Consider the following 12,929-nt stretch of genomic DNA (forward strand, 5'->3'; position numbering starts at 1 on the left):
TCTATAGGTACCATCTGGTCTTCAAAACCGAATTACAGATAAAATGTTCAGTATATAGATACAGAATATATTATTCTCCAACATGTTTCCAATATGCTGCTTAAACTGCTTTGTGGTTCAAGAAAATACCCTGTACTATGAGACTATGTCTCCTCTGAGACGTAATTTTGGTGGAAAAAACCTCACTTTATATTTTGGCATTTATAATATATAAAGATGATTCCTAAATTTAGATCTTTAATTGAGGTTATCGTCTGAAATCCTGACCTCTGTATCCAAATACCTATTTCACAACTCTACCTGGAGGTTTCACAGGCATCTTTAAAGTATCCAAAGTCACACGCCTTCAGCTTCAAATTTACATAGTTCAAGCTAAGAAACTGAAAATCGCTAAGGTTAGGTCTGCTACCTCGTGTACTGGTTCATCAGCCAAATCCCAGGGCCTTTCTTACCATTTATCATGTATGCAGGGCAACTCACACCGGAGGCCCCAACAGAAGATGAAAGAGCAGACAAAAAAACCCTCGTAAATAATCAAAAGGCTCCTTTATTGTAAATGTAGATAATACCATAATTCATCAAAATAATTTATAATAGCTAACTGCCTCTTAAATATAATCTTATAAATGATGCCTTCTGAAGTTAAAAGTAATGTGGATTCATTTTAATTAAAACTATTTAGAACATGGTAATAAAAATAAAACTGTCACCTATGAAATGTTCTAAGAAAGGAAATCATGACAAGTTCCTGATGAGACAGACGCTACTCCATTATCAAAGAGGATTAAAAAGAAGCATAAATAACTTTGAACAGACATGTCAATTTCCTGGGCTTTATCCTGTACAAACCTGGCTCTTCAAAAAGTTAAAACTGTATTCTGGTTTCCTACCACAAGCAAGAAATTTCTTAACAGCAGCTCGGAGAGGACCTGAACGTCCTGGAGAAACACACTTCTTCACCTCCTGGTGGTCATCTGGCCCTCCAATCTCTACTGCGTATGCTGTCTCACCTCTGCTGATCTCCCCAGGCATCTCCACGTTGCGGGCGAGCAGGACAAACCACTCCAGACACGGCACCAACCTTAACCTTCCAAGTGCCACTGCTGCGAGGAGGAGCCATCACAGATTGCCATGGCAACAGAGCCTCTGTGACTCAGCGGATCAGCCACTCCCAGGCACTGTCCAACTGACACCTGGTACAGTCGATTATTCCTCTGAGAAAGAAGTGATACCAAGAAAAAAACACCAGTTATTTGCTTTCACTTAAAAAATGTATTGTCAGAATATGGTAAACAGACAGAAACCTAGAAGAGATGTGGGACATTTAAGATTGTTCACAGGACACTGCAAACTCAGGAGCACCGTCCACAGGGCAGAGTGAGGCCCTCGGCCCGGCTCCCTCACTCAGCCTCTCCACACGTCCTTGCATCACCACTGAACAAGCGCCTCACCCCAAAGGTCCACTGCTGGGATCCTCCTGACCCGTGGCACTTCATGAGCCGTGGTGGGTCCGATGAACGGGTTTCTGACATATCCAGGCAAAGGAGATTATTTAAAACCAACTCATGCTCTTCATTATAAATCCAGACCTAAGGAAGAAAATAAAAGATCAAACCCCAGGTTCTGCTTTAGATTCTGAAATTCAGACTGCAAGACACTTCACACATTTGTGGAACAGTGGATTTATTCTGTATGGCCTCATACAGCAGGAACAGACCAGTGTACTGGAGTTATCCGGAGGCGTATCAACTCAGTCATCTGAAATGAAATGAACTAACACAGGAGAAAGGGACGCGCAGTCAGTCCCAGGAAGAGATGTAAGCAGTGGCTGAATTAACCTGACTGAACTGAACTGAGCATGTGACTGCCGATCTTTTCTAGTTCCAGGATTCCACAATCATACAATGCTTTTAATTCCTGACTGCCTAAGAACTGAAGGAGCCCAAAACAAAGCTGCTGGTCTGACTTCTGCAGACAGAGCACACGTAAGGCTCTGGGTTTCACGTCTTCTCACCTGCTGGGCAGTGGTGACGTGCATGCGCTGTTACGCCACATCCTCCTGTGGAACGTCACATGCTAACCTGTTACCCTGTAGGACTAGGGGTCACAGTATTTGGACTTAGATTATGATTTCATCCTGACAGCTCTGAAGCACAATTCTCCTTAGATGTACAAATGATCTTTCAGGATAGACTTCTTTACAGTCTCTCAGATTATTTTCAGGAACAAAGGCCTGAAATTAAGTGCAATGAATAAATTGATTCTCCAACATGCACCATCACTAAATCCAAAAGGAAACATTTTCTTCTACCCTCTGGATTATTTTATTCACTGCCACTTCTACCTACAGCCCCCAAACGTGTGTGCACTACCCCTGGTAACATGAAGGGAAGCCCAGCAGTGCCGTAACAGGGCCTCCTGTGACGACTCAAGCGCTTCGCAACCTGCGCCGGCCTAACACGGGAGCCACCGGCCTACGTGCGGCCACGGAGCACTGGAAATGCGGCAAGTGTGACTGTGGGAATGATCTGTTTATTTCATTTCAATTACTTTAATTAGTTTAAAGTTCAACAGCCACACGTGGCTAGTGGCCAGGGTGTCAGTACAGTTCTGTACGGTCACAACACAGTACGGACAGGAGAGTGTAACTCCATCTCCTCAAACTTCCTACATTTTCTGGAATGAATTTCAGAAACCAACAGAACGCCCTGCAATTTAACACTTCTGTGTCTACAACACTGACACATCTCCTACCCACATACGGCATGGAAACCTTTTTAAACCATGTTTTCCAGCATGTTAACATCTTAGTGTGCACGAACTCTCCTAGAACTAAAATGTGTTCTATGAAATTTCGAAGGACACACTATTCTAAAAAGGCCAAGTGTTCTTTACATCTTGAATGACCCCAGCCCACCACTCAGAGGGAAATGTAAGCACCTAACTGGAGCTTGCTTACTGGGGGCATGTGCTGAGCGCTGCAGGCCTGAGGCCCTATGGCCCGAAGAGCAGGCCCCTGGGGGCTACGGTGTTTTACCAGACACAAAGCAGTCGTAACAAGGTTTTTGCTTATTTTTAGGTTCACTTAACACCACAGAAAGGACACATACAACCTGATAATAAATTATGTGAATGAAATGAACTGAAACTGTGTTGTGGTTCCTCTGATGAACTACTGATAATCAGTAAAACTTGACTGCGGAAAAACACTACAAAAGGTATTCTGACTCATCCAATGCAGGTTTATACATATGTATCTCATATATGATACATACGTTCTTGGCCAGAAAGAACGTACACTTCCTTTGCCATTTCTAACAAATTCATATGGCTTTCAATTCATTCTACATAATTCAAATTCATTCTGTATAATTACAAAGTACAAATAATGCTCTAAAAAATGTGACTATGACAATGAGCAGAGGTAGGGGAAATAAACGAGACGAAAACAGTATTAGATGACCTTTAAAATCATTCCCAATAATATAATTTAGGAAAAGGCAGTCCACCCATCCCTCCTCAAGGGGGGGTGCCAGCAGCTGCCCCTCACCGCAGGACCCCTCCCGAGGGCTGCTGTGAGCCCCGAGGCACACTCACCTGACTGGCGTCACGGTAGTCGCACGCCTTAAGCACCACCAGGCCTCCTTTCTGACTTGGGCGGCCCTGGGCCACCAGACACTTGTTGGTCTGGAGGTGATAGAGCTGTAAAAGAAGAGACTGCTCTGGGCAACCTGGCACATTTAGAGAGACCCAAGTCAAAAGACACCTTAGAATCCCAGAAAAGGGGGTTTCAGATGAAACATGAATATTATTCCAGAGGTACGAATTCTAAAGGTAAAAAAGTAACTATCTTTTACTACTGAATTCTAGCTTCACTCCTAAGAGCATCACAACAGAGGCTTCAAGGTTTAGGCAGTTTTAACGATATACGCAGGCAGTGTCAAGGAGAAATTCTACCTAAAGGTACAAGTTTACTAATCTACTACAGGAGAGGAATGAAAATACCATCTCTGCACTAAAGCACCTTCAAATGAAGCTATGGAAATAAGAACAAAAGGTATAAACCAGACAGTACAAAATTAAATGTAATGTACATACTACACTGGATGTAAATATAGGTTACAAACGCCAGAGGGTGAGACACATAAAGAAGCAAAGAGCATCTAGTCTGCATAAAAGGATCCATTTATATTAAATGAGATCAGCTATGCAAGGCAGGAATAATCATGGTAAGGGATTTCAACTATGTGAACATACACAGGCACCTATTTTCACTCAAAGAGAAAACACCTAATTAATAAACATCTTGATGACATTTTTAACCTTACAAGGCAGAGACAAGAAAGGGGAAAGCTCTAGGCTTAGTTCAAGCTACTTAAGGAATCGCTGGCATTGTGAAGGAACCCTAAGAGGTGTGTCTCTGTAACACAAAAGAGAAATCCAGGCAACTATTAAATATCTACACTTAATTTTCAGAAAGCCAATTCTAAGAAATGATTTTAAGAAAAAGGTATGATTTTATGGCTAGACCCCTAAAACTGAAGTGTGATTATAACACTGAAGAAATTATTAAAAAAAAGGGGGGGACCATCTAAAGAATTATGGTTGATCAGCGTGTGCTCTGTGAAGCACAGATGGCCGCTCAGAACACTGGATGTAAAATCTGACTTCACGCCGCCATGCAGACCCTACCACCGTCCTTCACTTCCTGTCTGCAGTCAGTGCCCAGAGCTGAGGCCAACACTGTGTGGCTGCCCCATTTCTCCTTTTGTTTTCCTTTTCACACTGGTCTCTGCCAAATGATATTTCCACTTGCTTATACTGCCGGATTTGTACATTCACACTGACATCTGCCCTCTCGGAGGCTAGCATATAATTTAGAGAAGTCATGTTCTCTTTAACACTGGCAGGTAAAGAATTTTAATATAAACAGCAAAGATACTAACATCTCTAAGGTCTTACACCTGAACAGAGGAAATTCTCATAAAACGAATATAACGAAGGCATGTGAAAGCCTATCCTTAAACATTCCGTTAAGTCTACGATGTCACTGATCACATCACACAGCACATAATGAGGTATTTTGATAAGATTACTTCCTTACCCTTCCACGCTGAAGGACTTTGGGGCGTTTTGGCCCTCTATTGACGAAAATGGGTTGCTGGGGTTTGGCATTGGGCCCAGATATCTGCATCTCTGGGTAAATATTATCCAAGTACCATTTAAATGATTTACAGTCTAGCTTCTTCCTCAGTTCAACACGCTCGCTGATATTTCCATAGCTTCTGGTCCTCAGATCAGGTCTTAAGGAAAAATACTGCTCCTGAGTTTAAAAAAGAAAAGTGAAAAGTGAGAGGATTTTTTTGTTTAAACCGAATATAATCAATTATACAAGAGGTTAAAAGAACGGAAATAAATGGATTAAGAGCAAAAACGTTTTTCATGCCAGTGTTTTCTTGATGTTGAATATGTGACTGCAAAGTTTTCACACAATTAGGCCCATCACTGACAACAAGACGACATCTTAAATTGTACGATATGCCCCAATTTCAGAAATGGAAAAACATGTAAAAATGTAAACCATGGACTCAGTGAGACAGACTACACTTGAGATCAGCAGTTCTCAAACTCCTTGGTCTCAGGACTCTATATTAGTAAAAACTGCTGAAGACTCCAAGGAGGTTCTGTTTCTAGGAGTTAAATCTCTTTTGATATTTACTGTATTCGAAGTTAAAGTTTAGAAACAATAAATTATTAAAAATAACAAACTCATTACCTATTAGCATAAATAACATGCTTTGAACAAAAACAAAATTACTGAGGACACTGCTTCATATTCTCGGAAATCTTTCCGATGTCTGAATGTCGTCTTCTGAATAGAAGTGAGCTGAGTTCTCGTACCTGCACTCAATCTGTTACTATATGTTGTTTGGTTAAATGTATTTTTAAAAATATGACTTCATGAAAATATGTAGTTTAAAATGGCAGAAATATTTTAATAACTGTCAAGTAATTATGGCTATTCTTTTCTGACACTATACCAAAACTCAGTAACTTTTAAGGTTGGAATAGCTTCCTATTGTTGCATTAAACTCTACTAGTCCGTATTGCTCTTTAGATGGATCTTTGCCCACACAAGATTTTTTAACATCACACATTAAGCATTTAGAAAATACAGGCCCACTGGGTTGTGATGTTCTTCCAGATACCGCCAGTGTCCAGAACAGGCCCATCTATGGAGCCAGAAGGCAGCTCAGTGGCTGTCCAGGGCTGTGGGATGCTGGGAAAGGATGATGGCTGAAGGACTTGGAGCTTCTTTTGGGGGCGACAAAATGTCCTAAAAATTATTTATGAATCATACCTCAATAAAGCTGTTACAAAGCTGCACACGGCAGAAGAGGACGCAGGAAGGAATAAGACCAGTGCAGAGCCTGAATGGGAAGGCAGTGGGACTGGGTCAGAGCGAAGCCCAGTGAACACAGGAGAGAAGCCAGGTTCTGTGGGAGTCACAGGAGAGGGACAGGAGGGATAAAGAAACAGAATTTCTTCTGATGTTGGCTACATTACCTCTTATAGATGGGTCACTTGGAAAATCAAAAGAAGAGTGAGAACCAAAAATGAGGGGAAAACTGGGTGAAGAGAAGGGAGAAAAGAAACCTGGAAAAGAGGTGGCTCTAGAGCAAATGTCATCAAACCGAAATTCCTAAACAGAAACAGGAAAGAGAGAAACCAAAGCCATCCCCAAGGGAGCATCTGGCCTTGTCACTCATCCTTCTCAACCAGAAACTGAATCTCACCTTGTATTCATCTAGCCAGACATGTGCCAGCCTCAAGGAGTTGTGTGTCATGGTGTCCTGGCCCTCAGGGGAACCATATGGTCGCCTTTTCCGGAAAATGTGTCCGACTCTAGAGCAAGGGATGATGAAGAGTTTCCCTCCACACATCCAAATCTGGCCAGAAGCAAAGTATGTGTTAACAGTCCCTCACAGCGCTGTGAGACCCATGTATGAATCACCATGAAATTAATCTTTCTTAAACAGGTGCTTGTGAAACCTTGAAAGATGTTTTATCTTATAGTATATAACTATTCAAATATACTAAAGTCAAAGGGTATATTTTAAAAAATTATGTCTTTATGAATAAAAAGAAAAGAAAACTCTAAGACGTAATACTCTTTTCCTACCTGTTGTCTAAAATTACACTTTACCAGACATTTGTTTTAACAGATAAAGGAAGTTGACCTTCAGAATTTAGGTACAAAGAATATTTACAAACTGGTCCTTTAATCTCACTTTTATGGGTATTTCCTCATAAAATACAAATATGCACTGTCTTTTAGGGAAAAAATTTTAATAAAATATACAGAATAACTCTAGATTAAGATTCAAAAGATTTTAGTTCTGGTCTAAATTTTACCTTTTACTTTATACAGTTAGTTTGCTTTTTATGGGACTCAATTACTTTATCTACAAAATAAGACTGAACTAATAATATCTATTATACCTTTCAACTTTCAAATTGTTAAGATTATGTAGGAAAATTGCCTTTTAAAAACACAGTGGTCAGTACATTTGCAAAAACACAAAATGACATACCCACGTGGTATTACAGTATCTGCGCGGGGGTTTGTTACACAGACCCGGCAGTGGGAGGTGGGGAATGAGGACACCTGCTAAGAGGCGGAAACTTGAGTTCTCCTTGCCCTCTTTCTGCCTTTTCCAAAGACTGTCTTACCACCACCACGGCAGCCTGAGCCAGAGACCCCACCCCTAATTGTTATCTTTCCAATCTTAGCAATTAGAGAAGAGACTATGAAAGGTGCATTTCTTCCTCAGGTTGGAGGTACCTGTATTTAAAGGATTTGGTAAGCTATACATGGGGTGTTGATATAAGCTGTCATATAAACTAGGCTACACCTGAAAGTGAAGTGGGGAGCTATTAATAATTTCTCAAGGAGAACAGGTGTGAACCAGGATGGTCTTGGGCCATCAGGAAAATCTGATGACCCTCAACTATAAGATTAATACACAAAGAACAGAACTCTAGAGTAAATGTACCCTAAGTACGAATTTATACCCAAACATTCATTACAACTAGCCCTTCAAGTTCTTATAAGGTAAAAGAAAGCTTCTTATAGGCTTTTACTATTTTGAATGGGTATTATCCATATCATAGATTACGATAAAGTAGTCTTCATTAAGGACAATTTGTTAATAAAGATAATCAAAGAGAATTTATTACAAAATATGGGATCACAGATAGAAATCATACTCTTACTGCACACAAAGCTAACAATTAAGCATGTAAAAAAAATTACCCGAAATGATATTTCTAAGTTTTCCCCTCCCCAGATATCCATGCCACTGTCATACTGTCCAAGTTCATTGAAATAGTTTCTGTTCATGGCAAACAATCCTCCAGCCATTGTCGGTGACCTAGGAAAAGAACACAATTACTGTACCAGTTCTATAGATTCAATTACCTACTGTTTTTGTTTTAAAAAAAATTCAGTGCTGCTTTGGAACATAACTAATAAAAACTAGATTAAATATTATGAAACATTTGATTTAATTTATTGGGAATGAGCTGGGCCATGTAACTGAATCTTCTATATTACTAGATACCTGGCAAATGAAGGCTACTTTTCTAAGCATCAAAATTGCTTTTTAAATAGCTGTAACTACCGTTGACAGAAATTCACCTGAATTATTTAATTCCTTTTGATAGTCTGTCTCGCAGAGCCACCAGGGTAAAAACTGGGCTCTAGGGCCTGCCAAGGAGAGACCAGACAAACCCCATACTTTGAATGGGGCTCAACATGTGCTAGGCGAGTAGCTTTCAAGCAAACATTTCATGAACTGTCACATGGAGACATTTTCAGCTGTCACAATGGGTGGGGGGTGTGCTACTGCATCTGATGGGTTTAGGCCAAGTACGCTCCTAAATATGCTAAAATGCACAAGAGAGCCCCTGCCACGAAGAACTGTCTGGCGCGGAAGGTTAACAATGCCGCATCTGAGGAGAGACTCTGATGCAGACCGGCCCTCGCAGCGACTCAGGCTCGGCTTCCGGTCACCTCACTTCCTGAAACTGCATCAGGTGGTCACAAATTCTAGTGTCCAGAATGAAGCAAAATTCTCTGCAGGGAGAAAACATCACCCCACCTATGAAAGTGTTTCTGTAATTTTTCATGTACAATGTCTGGCATTGAACAAAACTAAGCAAGCCAACTAACAGATGACCAGGCAGTTAGGGTAAAGATAAACCACATGGAAGGAAAGAGAAAACAGTCTACAACAGTGACAGACGTGCAGGGTTTCATGTAGTGGAGTTCTCAGGCAGAGACTTTAAAATAACTGCTCAATATATTCAAGCATAAAAGATAAGACTGAGAATTTGGCAAATAATTAGATGCTATCAATAAAGAAACCAAGTTTATGTACATCTGAAAAACACTTCTGACACAGAAAAAAAATGTAAGCAGCCAATAAGAGAGATTACCTTCAAAGAAACAAAAATAAGATAGTTGATGACTTCTCACCAGAAACAGTGGAAGCCAGAAGGTTCTTGAATGGTATCTTCAGTCCTGAAAGAATATGAACTGAAATCTAGAAATGAGTATCGATCTAGAACTGAGTATCTAGAATCTGAATATCAAATAAAATCAATCTAGAACTGAGCACCAATCTAAAGCTGAGTATCAATCTAGAACTGAGTGTTGATCTAGAACTGAGTTAATAATTCAGGACTGAATTTCAAATCTAGAACTGAGTATCAAATAAAATGATTCTTCAGAATCATGGTGAAACAAAGGCATTTTCAGAAAAAGAGAGCAGTAATCACCTAAAGGTCCAACCAAAAGAAATACTAAAATGTGCTCCTTAGTCAGAATGAAAATAAATCCTAGGTGGAAGCCTGCAGCTGCAGAAAGGATAAAGAGTAACACAAAAGGGGAAACGTATGTAAGAATCCATAATGTTCAATAATGAGGTGGCAGTTGGGAACAGAATAACCGTAACTCAGACCAAAAGAAAGAGAAGAGAAAAAAGAGTATAACAGATACAAAGTAAACAGTACCACTGTAATCATAAACACAAAAATGTAAGTAATATGACTGAACATAGTTAACTGAATGCCCTAGTTAAAAGACAGTTTTCCACACTGTTTTAAAAACAAAACAAAGGCAACTACATGCTGCTTACAAGGGACACATCTAAATATGAGACCACAGAAAGACTGACAGCAAAAGAAAAATTACACAACCAAGTACTAACCAAAACGAAGCTGGAACAGCCATATTAACATCAGCCTATAAAGCAGAAGTTTCACTACTCTAGAAGTATAGAATGAAAGATGCATAATGGTAAATGGTATCACTTACCAGAAGATTTAATAATTCTATATTGTCATGCATCTATTAATAAAGCCTCAAAATATATGAAGAAAACATATAAAGAAGTGCAAGGAGAAACAGACACATAATTGCAGTGGGAAATTAATACACCATTTTCAATAACTGATATGTAAATTAAAAACTAAAAAGAACGTAAAATATTTGAATAACACAATAAGCTCGACCCAAATGATACAGAATCCCATCTTTAATTGCAGAAAATACAGATTTTGACCACAGTATAATTAAGCTAGGATTAAATAACAACTATAAAATTTCCATATGTCTATAAAATAATAAATGCACTGCTCGGATTTCAAAATGTAGAATAGATAAACAAGATTATACTGTACAGCACAGGGAAATATATACAAGATCTTATGGTAGCTCACAGCAAAAAAATGTGACAATGAATATATATATGTTCATGCATAACTGAAAAACTGTGCCCTACACTGGAATTAGACACAACATTGTAAAATGACTGTAACTCAAGAAAAAAAAGTTAAAAAATAAATAAATGCACTGCTAAATAATCTACAGGTCAGAGAAGACGTGACAATGACTATTTTGAAAACAATGAAAATATTTTGAAATAAATGATAAAAAATGATGTATCATAATTTGTGGGATGCCACTAAAGTCCTGATTAGAAGAAAATTTATCATCCTAAATACCTACTAGAAAAAAGATGGGAAATTTACAAAATCTAAACACCCAACTCAAGAAGTTAGCAACCCTGATACCATGAAATAGCTTACCGAAGAAAAAGTGGGGAAAAAGTAGAAGGGAAAGGGGTATTCACATTCTCGTCATACAAGGAAGTGTCAAATGATGCTGTCAAAAGTCAACAGATCAAGAGTTTTTTTTTAAGTACCAAAAGGAAGTAACACAGTAACTGAAAATGAGCCTCCTACAACACTAAGTGATAAAGAATACGCGGGAGTGATGTAAATGAGCCAAACCTTCACTTTTCCAATAGAGAGGGTTTAAAGTTGATTAGACATTGAAAAGAAGACTCTGCATATCAGAGAGTTCAGGAAGTAAGACCTGGAAGACCAAAACTAAAAACAGTTAAAAGAATTGGCCTCTGGGGAGAAAGACTGAGAATAGGGAAGAAAGAGGTAGAGTCGGCCACTTTTCACCCTAAGCTGTTATATATGGTTTGACTTATCACTGGATCCACGGAGAACACAGATAACAGTCTGAGGCCCTCTCCTCTCGCACCAGCAAAGGAAAGCCCAAAGTGGAGTCAGCACTCCCGTCTGCCTCCCATGTGCGGTCGTGGGGACCAGAAACACAGGCGGGCAGTCCCAGGGCAGCCCTCCTTCTCCTGAGAGACTTGCTCCAGCATCTACCTCCCACCTGTAGCACCGGGAGGGAAGCGAGACCCACACCAAAAGCCCCGGAAGGTAACAAGAAGAGTTGCAAGCCTGTGAAGACAGGAAGACAACTGAGAGCTGGGTGTGCCTTTTGCATGGAATCACAAAGAACTGCAACACAAAGCCTGAGAGCAGAAGGCGACCCTGCCCTGCCAGCAGATCACCTGGCCCCGGGGCCGTCTGGTTGGGCCGTCTGGTTCGGATGAAAGAAAGTAGGCAAATACCCAAAGGCGAGCTGAGGAGCCAAGGCATTCTGATCACCTGAGGTGCTGGGAAAATGTTTTTAGGAAAGGTGAGGAGAGGTGTGCCTGTGCCTGGGCAGTTGCACTGATAAACTAAGAAACATGAATAAAAATGCTGACAACAGCACCGTGTGTAACGTTAAAACAACAGCAGCTGAGAACAGCCCCACTGCCTCACCAACAGCAAACTGGATAAACGTAACGATACATTGACAGAATATTACACAGCAATAAAAATGAACTGACTACAGGTATATACTGCAGTAGGGGCCTTTAAGGCAGTGTTGAGTGAAGGAAGCAGGGCAGTAATGAGTCCCACGGAGTCATTTATATGAAGTCCAAGAGCCAGGGAAACTGGACTACACTGTTTAGATCACACACAGTTGGTCAGACTCCTCAGCAAAGCGAGGCAATGGTGAGTGGGTCAGGGAACGACACCTCTAGGGACGAGGGCAGGGGCTGTGACCAGGGAGCGTGCACTGGGGGCATGCAGGCGCTGTTTCTTGACCTGGGTGGTAGTTTCACAGGTGTCCACATTATAACCATTTATTAAACTGTATGCATGTATAGATACAAATGTGTACTTTCCATGTATGCTATTTTTCTAAAAAGAGTAGGTCCAAGAACTTTAAAAAGTAGAAACACAGACAAATCTTTCTGAAATCTGTATGAGAAATTTAAAAGAAAGCAAAAACAAGAAAGGAGAAACAACACATAAGAGCAGGTTTCTAATACTAGACAACACGGATGAGACCTGAAAGCAATTCACACACTCTGACTTGGTCACTGTACTGGGAGGAACCCATCCTAAACATCCTAAACACAGAGGCGGCTTGTGTGTTACGTGTTCTTCACAGCATCACCCACACGAGCCAAGAACCGAAAATACGCCAGTGACCCATCGATAAGCCA

General features: G+C 40.3%; 1 protein-coding gene across 2 annotated transcripts in view; it reads right to left on the bottom strand.

The window, feature by feature from the left end:
* Nucleotides 1-801: 801 nt before the first annotated feature.
* The window catches only part of GALNT11 (polypeptide N-acetylgalactosaminyltransferase 11), a 47,785-nt gene continuing 35,657 nt past the window's right edge, over nt 802-12,929 (bottom strand). The window contains exons 7-12 of one of the 2 annotated variants that reach the window (XM_072964125.1): nt 8,318-8,435; nt 6,798-6,950; nt 5,105-5,323; nt 3,598-3,702; nt 1,452-1,589; nt 802-1,214 (exon numbers count right to left, since the gene is read on the bottom strand). In XM_072964125.1, coding sequence (XP_072820226.1) covers nt 1,083-1,214; nt 1,452-1,589; nt 3,598-3,702; nt 5,105-5,323; nt 6,798-6,950; nt 8,318-8,435 — 865 coding nt within the window. In that variant the 3' untranslated portion in view covers nt 802-1,082. Of the gene's footprint in view, nt 1,215-1,451; nt 1,590-3,597; nt 3,703-5,104; nt 5,324-6,797; nt 6,951-8,317; nt 8,436-12,929 lie in introns of those variants that run through there. The other variant, XR_012074132.1, reaches the window with a different exon arrangement.

This window comes from Vicugna pacos, chromosome 7 (genome assembly GCF_048564905.1).
Source record: "Vicugna pacos chromosome 7, VicPac4, whole genome shotgun sequence".
Lineage (NCBI taxonomy): Eukaryota > Metazoa > Chordata > Mammalia > Artiodactyla > Camelidae > Vicugna > Vicugna pacos.